This window comes from Mesoplodon densirostris, chromosome 18, assembly GCF_025265405.1.
Source record: "Mesoplodon densirostris isolate mMesDen1 chromosome 18, mMesDen1 primary haplotype, whole genome shotgun sequence".
In the NCBI taxonomy this organism is placed as follows: Eukaryota; Metazoa; Chordata; class Mammalia; order Artiodactyla; family Ziphiidae; genus Mesoplodon; species Mesoplodon densirostris.
In genome coordinates, this window is record NC_082678.1 from 46451728 (window position 1) to 46464650 (window position 12923).

The window sequence follows — 12923 nt, forward strand, 5'->3', positions numbered from 1 at the left end:
GCTTAGAGAGGCATCACGTGCCACACCTCGTCCTCAATTGTTAACCGACAGGCCGTGTAAACAAGTTAAATGCCATTTAGGTGGTGCCTTATTCCTAAGACCCTTGAGAAGTTTAGGAATAGGAGAATGTTCTGTGATTACTTCTGTGTTTACAGGATTGGTTGCCCATCTGATAACCTTGGCGAGGATGATCCTATTGGCTGGTTTGAGCTGGAGGAAGAGTGGGATGAAGCAGATGTCAAGTTGCAACAGTGCAGGGTTGCCAAGGTAAGTGTCAGTGAGGTGTGGCCTTCGCACACCTGCCCACTCCCCTCCTTTTGTACTGTAAGTGTTTATCAAGCGGTTATTGTGTGCCAGCCCTGTGCCAGCACTGGAACCCTGGAGGTGAATCAGACGTGATCATGACCCTCACAGAGCTCCGAGTCTAGTGGGAGACACAGATGTATGAGACAGTGTGATATGGGCTGATAAAGAGACACATGGGGCTGTTGCAGCCCAGAGGAACAATATTTACCCAGCCTGGAATTCACTAGGGAAGCCTTCCCAGGGAAGTTGGTGCGATGCCAAGTGTTGAAAGTTGATTAAGCTGTCATCTTTCACCGGGCTGAGAGGTGTGGAGAAGGGCCTCTCAGGCTGAGGGAGCAGTAAGTCCACAGGCCTAAATGCAAGAGAGATGTCTTTCCGTAGCTATGAAAGAAACGGTGATTATCTGGCTACTTAATTTTTTTTAACCTCCGTTGTGAATCTTAGTAAGAAGCTTAAATAAGAGAAACAAGAACTATCTTTAGGGCTTGTACATAGTAGGTGCTCAGTAAGTATTTATGCAGCTGAGTAGTGGATTCTGAAAGGCCCTCAACAAAGGAGCTTTCACTATAATAAGCAGAGAGTGTGCATAGAAGTTGGGCTTTGCAAATGGCTTTAGCTTTGAGCAGACAAGGCTCTGTCCTGGGCTCCCAGCACATGGATTAAAGGTAATTGGGGGCTTGCAGATGATCCCTTAGGGCAGTCATTGACTCTTTTCACCATATAGCTGTTGTCTGTTTCAAAATGACTGTGCCACAGAGCAGACGTCCTTCTCTTATTCATCCTGTCTTATCCTGTTTTTGCCTTGAAGCAGGAATAGTGCCGTTTCTCTTATTGTGATCTTTCCCCAAACCTGACTTCAGCGTTTGTATTGTCTCTTCCCTGTTTGTTATAGATGCTGGGCTTATACTTTGTGTCTCCAGTGCTAGGCATAGTGGTACCTCATTAAAGTCACAGGAAGACCTGCCCAGAAAGGCCTTTATCTCCCTTTCATCAGTACCTGGGGCTTCTAAGTCCTTCTCCTCACCTCTGTCTTGTCCTTTTCCAGTATTTGATGGTGAAGTTCCTCTGCACCCGCCAGGAGTCGGCAGAGCGCCTGGGAGTACAAGGCTTGAGCATCAGTGGGTACCTCCGGCCCGCGAGGGCAGAAGCAGAGCCGAGCATCGTCCGTCCTCACTACAGAAAGGGCGTGGAGGAGAGCGTCTGTGGGGCCACACTGCTCCTCAGGACCCTCCAGTTCATCCAGCAGCTCGCCCACGACCTGGTAGTGTTTCCTCAGTTGTTAGACCTCATTCCTTTGGGAAGAGTAACGATAGTGCTTGGGGAAAGGAACACCAACCAGTGAAACCTGGCCCTGCTGAAGCCATGCCATACGAATGAGGACGGCAGGCATCGTGCTGCTGTGATGACATGGGGAGGCCAAGGGGAGTGAGGCGTTGGGCATTAATGGCATCAGTCAGTGGAAGACGAAGTGGCATGTGGCCACCATCGTGAGGTTTCCTGGGATACACCTACATGCAGATCTTAAAGAGCCCCAGCTTTGGTTGCCAGGGAGACAAAGCACATTTATGGGATTTATGTCTTCTTTAAGTCCTAGGATTATTCCTGAAGTGTAGGTGAATTCTGTTTGTTTACTAAAAGTACCAAAAATAATAACAGGATTTTTTTTTAATTGAAATATAGTTGACTTACAGTATTAGTTTCAGGTATACAACATAGTAATCCGATGTTTTTATAGATTACACTCCATGCAAAGTTATTATAAAATACTGACTATATTCCCTGTATTGTACATTATATCCTAGTAACTTAAATTTTACTTTATACCTAGTAGTTTGTACCTCTTAATCTCCTTCACCTATTTTTCCCTTCCCCACGCTCCACTCCCCTCTGGTAACCACTAATTTGTTCTCTGCAGCTGTGAATCTGTTTCTGCTTTGTTATATTTGTTTGTTTATTTCATTTTTTAGATTCCACATATAAGTGAAAACTTACAGTATTTGTCTTTCTCTGTCTGACTTATTTCATTAGGCATAATACCCTCCAGGTCCACCCATGTTGTCACAAATGGCAAAATTTCATTCTACTTATGGCTGAGCAATATTCCATCGTATACATATACCATATCTTCTTTATCCATTCGTTTGTTGATGGACACTTAGGTTGCTTCCACATCTTGGCTATTGTAAACAATGCTGCTGTGAACATTGTGTTTTTGATACTGACTTCTACAGTCACTAATAAAAACACAGTGACAGTCTACTCAAAGAAAGCTTCTTGCAGCCATCACTGTAGAGAACATGGCTTATCACTCAGGAATCCGGTGGAGCCCTCTCACGTGTGGTATGCAACAGTGTCTACTCTTGACCTGCATTCTGCTTCAGGGCACATTCAGAGGCTGGTGACTCAATTTGTATATGGGTTGTTTGGTCTTTGTTACTGGAGCTCTCCTATCACAGCAGAAAATAGCAGATGAGAGGGAGATGCTTAGGAGTAGCAGAAGTGATTACAGCAGAATTGATCTTTCAGCCTACATGCAGGGAAGGGTCAAAACATGCTGCAGGATGGTCCTGGACAATAATCATCATCAAGTAAAGATTCACTTACGTTCCAGGCGTAGTATCTATGAAGTCAAGGAGCTTTCATAGGGATGTGTGTGTATATGTTATGTGTATATATACATTCACGTACATATGTACACACACACGTATTTTAGAAAGTTTCACACCAAAAACAGTTGTTCATGGACTTCTTAGTTTAAGAGTAAGCATCAGTTATGTTGGAATTTTACACATGCGGAGCCACCTTATCCCTTAACAGTGAGAAGTAAATGAGCCACTACAATATTTCTCTAAATGAATTTTTCCATTTTATTTTTTCTGGTCTTTATTATTTTTTAGGTACAGCAGAAGGAAAGTGGCTTAAAATACAGATCTTTTCTGGACTTTGCGGGTCTTGATTTGCAGATCTTCTGGGATTTTTACAGTAAATTAAAGCAAAAGTAAGTCAGAATTTGTTACAAGGTGATAATCGGCTATTGATAAGCACAACTGAAAACATTGAGTTTTGCTGTTCTAAATGGACAATTTCTTTCTTCCAAGATTTTTTACCTCCTGCTAGTTTATATTGCTCTGATTCGAAAGATTTGGTTATTGTTGAAAATAAACATCTTACGTTTCTACAAAGTGCTTTATTTGGGCAGTGTTTTTGCAAGCATTTTGTCATTTATATTACAACCTTACAATGATAAGCAGGTCAAGTATTATAGTATTCTCATTATACTACTGAAGAAACAGAATCAGAGGTGCATTTCTTTGCCCACAGTGGGCACAATCAGACAGGGGCTGTGTTTTCAGACTCTACCCAGCCCACTGTTCTTTCCTTTCCACCTTTCTGCCTCTGGTTGGCACTCTTTTTACTGAGCCTGATGCCTAGCGGGGAGAGCCCTTTGTAGATAGTTGTTCGGCTTGGAGGGTAAAAGCAACTTGCATTTTTGCTCTCTGATGTTCTTTGTCTTTCTGTAGCCCAAGGGAAGAATGCATCTGTGCCCAAACCCTGCTTCTGCAGCTCCTCCAGAGCTGTTTCTCCGTGCTGCAAGGAGACGCGTCAGCCACCTCTGAGGACGCCAAGGCTCCAAGCATGAGCCGTAGGCGGGTAGAGGCCGCCAAGGAGCTCTACACACACCTATGTGATGGTAGGGATTGGGGTTCTTCTTTACTGTGACCCTGAGCTCGTAGCCTGCAGGACCTTTTCCTTTAGAGAACAGGGGGTCCTCTGACCATGCAAACCCAGAAAAGGGTTTACATCTTTGGAAAATGAGTTTCCATGATCCTCTTTTGAATCATTATTTGGAGTTCAGGATTTAGTCCCTCTTCAACGACTTCCTCCTGGTTTCTGATATACAGTTGTGTTATATTGAGAGTAATTGCTATCACACTCCAGTCTTTACTTCAGCTGAGACACGTGGATGAGGCTGATAGATTGAGGTGGGGGAGATGGTAATATTAATTGAGAATAAAACATGTGATCATCCGAAGTTATTTTTAAAGCTTCGCCAAGTTGTGTCTCAAAAGGACAGAAATAATGAAATAAAAACTGGTACATGGAGTCTTTATTTTTGTTAAATGTAAACAAATAAAAAAATAATTTCTTTACATTGCCTAGCCTGTACAGAAGTATTTCTTTGCTCTGGTAGCGAGTTTATGGGCTAAAGCCAATATATATATTGTAAGTGAATAGGTGGGATATATTAAAGCTGATTATTCATTTTTATCAGTGGTGGATAGGGTGGATGGAGACTCTGCACCCATGGAAGTATTGAAACAAGAAGTCAGGAATACCCTTCTTAATGGGGCTGCCGTCTTCTTTCCTGATCGACAGACCCGGCGGGACCATCTCTTCACCATGATGGTAATTATTTACGTTAAAAGTACGGATTCCGGGCTTCCCTGGTGGCGCAGTGGTTGAGAGTCCGCCTACCGATGCAGGGGACACGGGTTCGTGCTCCAGTACGGGAGGATCCCAACATGCCGCGGAGCGGCTAGGCCCGTGAGCCATGGCCGCTGAGCCTGCACATCCGGAGCCTGTGCTCCACGATGGGAGAGGCCACAACAGTGAGAGGCCCGCCTACCGGGAAAAAAAAAAAAAAAGTACGGATTCCATTCCAGAACTCTGTTGGGGTGAAACTTATTAGTCTTTGTTTTCTCTGAATATCCTCTCAGTTTCAGTTTCCCAAATGTGTATTTAATACTGTGTGCAAAGTTTTGTGTGGGACACAGGTATCTAAGGACATAGCGCTGTACTCAGGGTGGGGATGATAGATAATCCTGACATCCGTTTTGGAACCTGTTGAATCACAAAGGGAGAGTTTAGTCTCCTTCATCTTTATGACATGCCTACAACCAAGTGTTCTTTTTAACATTTTAACCTTTTATTTAATATTTATTTTTATTTATGTATTTATTTTGGGTCTTAGTTGTGGCACATGGGATCTTTCATCGCAGCACGTGGGCTCTTCGTGGCGGTGCGTGGGCTTCTCTCTAGTTGTGGTGCACAGGCTTCTCTCTGGTGGCGCGTGGGCTCCAGAGCGTGTGGGCTCTGTAGCTGCGGCATGAGGGCTCTCTAGTTGTGGCACGTGGGCTTAGTTGCTTGCAGCATGTGGGATCTTAGTTCCCCGACCAGGGATCAAACCTTAGTCCCCTGCGTTGGCAGGCAGATTCTTAACCAGTGGACCATCAGGGAAGTTCCAACATTTTAACTTTTTTTTAAAAAAATAAATTTATTTATTTATTTGTGGCTGCATTCAGCCTTCGTTGCTGCATGCGGGCTTTCTTTAGTTGCGTCGAGCGGGAGCTACTCTTCCTTCTGGTGTGTGGGCTTCTCATTGTGGTGGCTTTTCTTGTTGTGGAGCACAGGCTCTAGGCACACGGGCTTCAGTAGTTGCAGCACGTGGGCTCAGTAGTTGTGGCTCACGGGCTCTAGAGCACAGGCTCAATAGTTGTGGCGCTTGGGCTTAGTTGCTTTGCGGCCTGTGGGATCTTCTGAGACCAGGGCTCGAACCCAAGTCCCCTGCATTGGCAGGCAGATTCTTAACCACTGAGCCACCAGGGAAGCCCCCATTTTAACTTTTTATTATGGGAAAATCTAAATACAAAACTAGACTAAGTAATACATATAATGAATCCCTCCAACCCCCCAAGTGTACTCATCACCTAGATTCAATAATTATAAACTTAGGCTAATCTTGTTTCATCTATAATATACTTCACCCACTCCCACCCCCCATTATTATTTCAAAGTAAATCCCTGACTTATTTTATTCATAAATATTTCAGTTTATATCTGTAAAGAAAATACAACCAAGTTTTAATCTTCCCACCCAAAATTATGATTTATCCTAGGAATGCAAGGATGGTTTAACGTTAGAAAATCCGTCAATGAAATCAGAGAGGAAAAAAATCATATTGATAAATGCAGAAAAAATTTTAATAAGATTAACTTCTGATGATGGTTCAAACAACAAAACCCTTAGCAAACTTGATATAAAAGGGAAGTTCCTTAATCTCTTGGAGGGCATGTATCCAAAACCTACAATAAACAATGTACTGGTCTTTGGGACACTAACTCATCCCTTCCAAAATGAGGTATAAAACAAGGATGCTTACTGTCGCTGCTTCTCTTTGATATTATATTAGAAGGCCTAGCCAGTGCTGTAGGACAAGGAAAAGAAATTATAAAAATAACAATTAGAAAGAATAAAAGAAATAATCATTATTTGTCTGTTTAGACAGACAACTATTAGAAGTACTGAGAAGACTTTGATGAAGAAAACGAGATGCAGCATTTAAAAGGGCATTTCTGTATGTAACAACTAATTAGTAAATGCAATAAAAGCGCCCTGTTGAATGCATAAAGCCCCATAGAAACAAAAAAGGGAATAAAAGAAGCATAAAATGTGGTCCCTGATGCCAAATGACTGCAGTGTATTTGGGGGCACTGCCACAAGGAAAAACTGACCCTATACGCAATAGGTGTTTAGAGGAGAATCTTGTTCAGGTTAAGTGATGGAGCAAGGTTTCCAAGAGGAGGGAGGATCTTTGGTTGTTTTCAGCTGTCTGCAAAATTTGCATATCAGCTTGAGGGATCAGGTTTTTTTCTTCTAGTTTTATTGAGATATATTGACATACAGCATTGTATGAGTTTAAGGTGCACAGCATAATAATTTGACTTACATACATCATGAAATGATTATCACAATAAATTGGATGAACATCCATCATCTCATATAAATTAAAGAAATCTCAAAATTAAAGAAATAGAAAAAAATTTTTTCTCCTTGCAATGAGAACTCTTAGGATTTACTCTCTTGACCGCTTTCATATATAACACACAGCAGTGTTAATCACATTTATCATGTTGTACATTACATCCCTAGTATTTAGCTTATAACTACAAGTTTGTACCTTTTGACTGCTTTCATCCAATTCCTCCGACCCCTGCCTCTTCTCTCTTTTTCTATGAGTTTGTTTGTTTTTGAATTATAATTGACCTGCAGCACTACATTATTTCCTGTTATACAGCATAGTGATTCAATATTTCTGTACATTTCAAAATGATCACCACGATAAGTCTATTTTATGATGTGTCACCATATGAAGATATTACATAGTTATTGACTATATTCCCCACACTGTACATTTCGTACCTGCGACTCATCTAATCTGCAGCTGGAAGTTTGTACCTCTTAATCTCCCTCATCTATTTCTTCCCTCCTTCCACCCCTCTCCCCTCTGGGAACCACCTGTTTGTTCTTTGTATCTATGACTTTGTTCCTGTTTTGTTATGTTTGTTCATTTGTTTTGTTTTTTAAATTCTACATATAAATGAAATCATACAATATTTGTCTTTCTCTGTGTGACTTATTTCACTTAGCATAATACCCTCTAGGTCCATCCATGTTGTCACAAATGGCTAGATTTTATGGCTAATATTCATTCATTGTGTGTGTGTGTATGTGTGTGTGGGTGTGGGTGTGTGTGTGTATATATCTCACATCTTCTTTATCCGTTCATCTGTTGATGGGCACTTAGGTTGCTTCCATATCTTGGCTATTGTAAATAATGCTGCAATGAATATAAGGGTGCATATATCTTTTCTAATTAGTGTTTTTGTTTTCCCTGGATAAATATCCAGGAGTGGAATTTGCTGGATCATATGGTAGTTCTGTTTTTAATTTTTTGAGCACCCTCAAAAGCCATTACTATTTTCTATAATGGCTGCACCGATTACATTCCCACCAACAGTGCATGAGGGGTTCCCTTTGGATCAGTTTTTACTTCGTGAGTTTTAACCTTTGACAGCATCAGCTGACTCTGAATTGTGGGCGAATCTCTGTCCCACTTGTTTGCTGGAAGCATTTATCAGGCAGCTGAGCACATGGTTTTTTTGTTAGCTCGTGTCCCACACAGAAAAATAGAGGACATGCGACCTCTTGAATGACATTGCTGTGTGTTAGTAAAGCAGCTCATTAACTTTTCCTTTGCCCACCTATCTGACAGCAGTGGTAAGGTCTATTTTTTTTTTCCTTCTCGTGCAGATGAATTAAACTGCTGTCATTTGTGACCATATCTCATCTCTCCCAGCGTCGTGTGCCAGGCAGGGCCCCAGGTCTTAAATCCTCTGGAAATCTCCCCCAGTGCCTTGCATAGCAGTAGGTGTTCAACACATTTATTGAATTAAGAAAAACAAAAAAGTGCCCCCAGAGTAACCCATAGCCTCATCACGGGGTGTGATTCCTTTAACTGTCACCGTAGGCTGTTCGGACTTACACAGAGAAAGCTTAGATCCTGTTTTAAAAAACAAACAGAAAGCTCACAAGAAAGGCGCTCTGTGTCTGCCCCCTCCTCCTGGGATGGCCTGCCCGGGCATGAAAATAGACGTCTTTTGGGAGTCACCTTCCTAAACATTTGCATCAAGCTTTCCCGCAGGAAGGCTTGAAAATGTCAGCTTCAGCAGCGAACAGAAGCAGACCTGCCGTCTCCGGGCTCCGCTCCCTCTTCGCGCTAGGCCAGGTCTGAGTTGGGCCCGTGAGGTGGTCTGCTGACCCCGGCTTTCCCCATGTTTGGGATCAGTGGGCCATGGCATTTTGTGCTGCTCTAGGGCTCTAGAATGTTGTGGAATAGATTTCCTGAATATGCAGTGTCTTGTTTTCTAGAAGAATGTCACCGAGCAGGAACACAAGCAGTCCCTGCAGCTCACTTTCCGCTCACTCTGCACGTATTTTAGGTAAGTTTACAGTTCTTTTCAGTTGTCCAGTATTTCAGATCTTGGCAACGTTGTTTTCTTGAGCTCTCCCTTCCTTTCATGTGCTTTTGGAGTAACCAAGTACTTCCCTCACTCAGCCAGGTTTCTAGAGTGAGGTATCACGAGACTCAGAAGTGACCAAAATAGTGGTAGAATAATAGTCTTGTCAAGAGTTTGCTCCAAGTCCCAGTCACTGTAAGACACTTTAGAGTTGAACCCATGGGGAATCTCCTTGAATGCTTCAGTTTCTACATGATTTTTGAAGACAAAAAAGAAACTGAAGGAGTTTGGAGTCCAATCCTCAAGTCTAAAAACTCAGATACATTAAAGCCCAAGCCCAACTGCAGGGGCACAGAGTGGTAGTTTAGCAAAAATTGTGCTGGGAGGGGTGACATGGAGACCATTACCTGCTTTGACTCCCAAAGAAGCTCATGGGCCTGTAGGTTGCGTTATTAGAGGTATAGACTCTTGAAGGAGGGAGGGGACTAAAAGCCTGAGCAACTGTCTGCAGGTCAGACTATACCTGGTACGGAGGCCAGATTTAGAGGACTGTATAAAATGTCTTCAGAATCGAGTATCAAGGATGATGAAAGAGCCTGGGGCTCACGTGAAGAACCTTTGAAGGCACCGGGAATGTTTAGCCTGGATTGTCAGATTAGCAGTCATGAGATTAGGTGTATTTCCTGTTGGTGGCCAAGGTGATTTATTCATCATATTTATTCCCTGGAATCTTTTCTAAGGACTTGAAGATTTATGGGCCTGTGCTTATATAAGTACATGTGGACAGACAGTGGCACAGACCCAGCTGGGACCCTGGCCTTTTCCTGACCCAAACTCCTCACATCCCATAGAACTGACAGTGAAATCTTGCTAGGTTCTCTTTTGGAACCTTTTGAGATAGCGTGAAAATCCCCTTCCTGAAACAAGGTGTCATGACTAATTTGTGTCCTTTCAGTGATAAGGATCCAGGCGGCCTTCTGCTGTTACCTGAGAAAGGCGACCTGGCCGACATGGACATCAGTGAAGTGCTGGCGGTCATGAGCACTCTGCTCTCTGTTGCCGCTCGAGAGGTAACTGATGCCGCTCTGTTTCCTTTGCCTCTTGCCTTTAGGAGACGGGGTAGGGCAGTCACGGCTCCTTCCCCTTTAACCCTCATTTACAGCATGATTATAACTTTGCCTATGACTGTCACACACGAGCTCAGAGGTTTCCCCTCCTGCCTTTGCTTCTAGTCAGCAGCTTCTGCAAAATGAGCAAGAGGCTGCTTCCCTGCCCCTTGGTAGTCAGCCAGCAATAAATACCTGAAAGTGCTCAGTAAGACTCCCTTTGAAAAGGAGGAATGGGTATTTACTGAGTGCCCTTGTGGTGTCAGTCAGCGAGTCCAGCGCATAGTCATATATTTGTGGTGTGAATTCTGTGGAAAAAGCCTTTAACTTTTTTTAAAATTTAAGATTACTTAGCAAACCCACAGGCTAATCAAATCTGAAAAGATGGTCTCTTTTTTTCTGTGCTAATGATATTTTAAAGGTTTTTCTTTTTTTTTTTTTTTTTTAACATGAAGAATTTTGTTTCTCTAAATGTAGTCCATTTGTCACTTGGATCAGAATCGCCTGGTACATTGTGGCAAACATTTGGATTTCTAGGTCCCACCCCAAGCTACTGATTTAGAATCTCTGGGGGTAGGGCTTAAAACTCTGCATTATATCAAGCACCCCCAGAGATTCTGAAGTAGCAGAAGCCCTGTAGTAGGGGACCAAGCACTGCCTCTCTGGATAAAATACAGGAACCACGGAGTTAGAGGAGATGTGGGGAGAGTGCAGACCACACCCTTGATGTGTTTAATGACGTGGCTGAACTTGGTGTCTTTAAATCTCTTATGTTTTTGTTAGTGCTTTGCTGTTTTCAGGTTGCTTCTGGAGCCGTGATTTCGTTCATTCCCAGCTGCCTGCGGTGGTAGGCCGCTCAGCACTTAGCCCCGCCATTTGCTCACAGGGGCCTTAGAGAGCTTTCGGTGTGCTGGGTTGTCATTTGTAGTGTGCTAGGTCACACTGGGCTGGCCACTATTTAGACCTCATATGAGTTTAAATTCAGGGTTATTTTTATTTTACTGATGCCTGTGTTCTATAAGGTAATGTACTGACTTTATAAGCCTTAATTGTTTTTAATCAATGCTCTGTTTTCTGCTGTCACATTAATGTTCTCTTGAGTTATTTTCTCCTTTCTGTCTTCTTTCCAGACCCATCTCTTGAGTCTCCCTTAAAAATCTTACTCCAGCCTACTGCCCATCAGTTTTTGCTCTGCCCTGGTTAGCCGTGTCTCATTCTCATCTGTTCTTATTTCTGCCATTTCCCACACTTTCCCTTTCTCCTGGAGCTCATCTAAATTCTGTGTTTCCCAGACCACTGAATTCTTATGTAAGTTCTATGTTCCCATCATCAGTGCCCCTGGGCAGAAGACTCCAGTGTTCTCACTGGTTTTCGTGGGTGTTAATTCTGCCTCCTGCGTAAGTCGGTATGTGCTGGAGCCAGGACTAAAACCCAGGCTGTTCGACTCTTAGTCTTGTCCCCTTTCCACTCGGTCAGGTGTGCTGTGAGTTGTACGTAGAGAAGTGAGATAGCATTTGTCCAAAAGAATTGCTCATCATCTTCACTGTTTGGAGATCACGTGATTGTCTTTTCTTCCCTGTCACTTTCCTGTGATACAAAGGAAGTTAGAAACTTCACCGAACCTCCCAGGCCAGGGATCACTGCAGCCATTGAGATGTTTCCTTGAATTATCTTTTTGAGTAAGAAACATTTATGGTTGTACTAAAGAAGAGTTCGATTTAAAAAAACTTTTTTTCAAGGTGGTCAGAAATGTACCTAGTCTGAAAAATTTCTCACAAGTCTGTTAATTCAGTAGAGATCCACTAAAAGCCTGCTGTGTGCCAGGCCCTGTGCTAGGCACGGGGGTACAGTGCCAAAAGAGCACAGTCTTGAGCAGGCAAACACGTGATCAGTTACAATACAGTAAGGGCCTAAAAGTGTAGGTCTTATGGGTACAGAAGAGCACACCTGACCCCATCTGGTGGAAGAAGGCAGTAGAGCTTGAGAAGGGCTCTTTGGAGGAGGTGGTGCTGGAGCTCCTTGTGAGCCCACGAACGGAGTCTGATCAGGCATAGAGGAAGGGGTGTTCTTAATAGAACAGCATATGTAAAAGGCCAGTGACGAGATGGGGAGGAGCAGGTATTTGAAGAGGAGAGTGATAACGGCTAGGCTTCGAACATGTTGGGTTTATGATTCTGGTAGGACTTCAGGTGACAGTGTCTGGTTGGACCCTCGGGAGCTGAGCCAGTGCTGGAAATGGAGATTTGCAGTCATTCACCAGCAGGTGATAGCTGAAGCCATGAATGTCAGTGTCCTCTCATCGCCTGTGGGCATCTGTGTAGAAAGGGCAGCCAGGAGAGTAAGAAGGAGAGGCAGGAAGAAAGTCAGGGGCCGCAGAAGCTGAGGGAGGAGAGAGCTTCAAGTAGGACCGTGGTTGGCACAGCTCCCAGGGCTGAGGTTAAGTGGGGAGGCTTTGCTCTCTAGGTGGCAACTAATGCCTTTGAGGAATGGCTTCAACGAATGGTGGGTGCAGGAGGGGTAGAATGGCAGGGAGGGGAAAGGCAAGCACAGCAGGTGCAGGCAACTGTTTCAAATGGAATACATGTACAAATATATATATATATTGATGGACAATTTGAAGAAACAACTATCCATTTTAAGAAGTGGAACATTACCAATATTTTTGCAGTCTGCCCCTCCCCGCCCAGTGCCCTTCCATGGCTCACCTTCCTC

The 12923-nt window shown here is 43.4% G+C and overlaps 1 protein-coding gene across 3 annotated transcripts in view; it reads left to right on the top strand.

Moving 5' to 3' along the window:
• The window catches only part of ZZEF1 (zinc finger ZZ-type and EF-hand domain containing 1), a 113322-nt gene that overhangs the window by 42062 nt on the left and 58337 nt on the right, over positions 1-12923 (top strand). For 2 of the 3 annotated variants that reach the window (XM_060080572.1, XM_060080570.1), the window contains exons 12-18: positions 156-267; positions 1352-1567; positions 3204-3304; positions 3828-3997; positions 4580-4713; positions 9020-9087; positions 10061-10175. In XM_060080572.1, the coding sequence (XP_059936555.1) occupies positions 156-267; positions 1352-1567; positions 3204-3304; positions 3828-3997; positions 4580-4713; positions 9020-9087; positions 10061-10175 (916 nt within the window). Of the gene's footprint in view, positions 1-155; positions 268-1351; positions 1568-3203; positions 3305-3827; positions 3998-4579; positions 4714-9016; positions 9088-10060; positions 10176-12923 lie in introns of all 3 variants that reach the window. The other variant, XM_060080571.1, reaches the window with a different exon arrangement.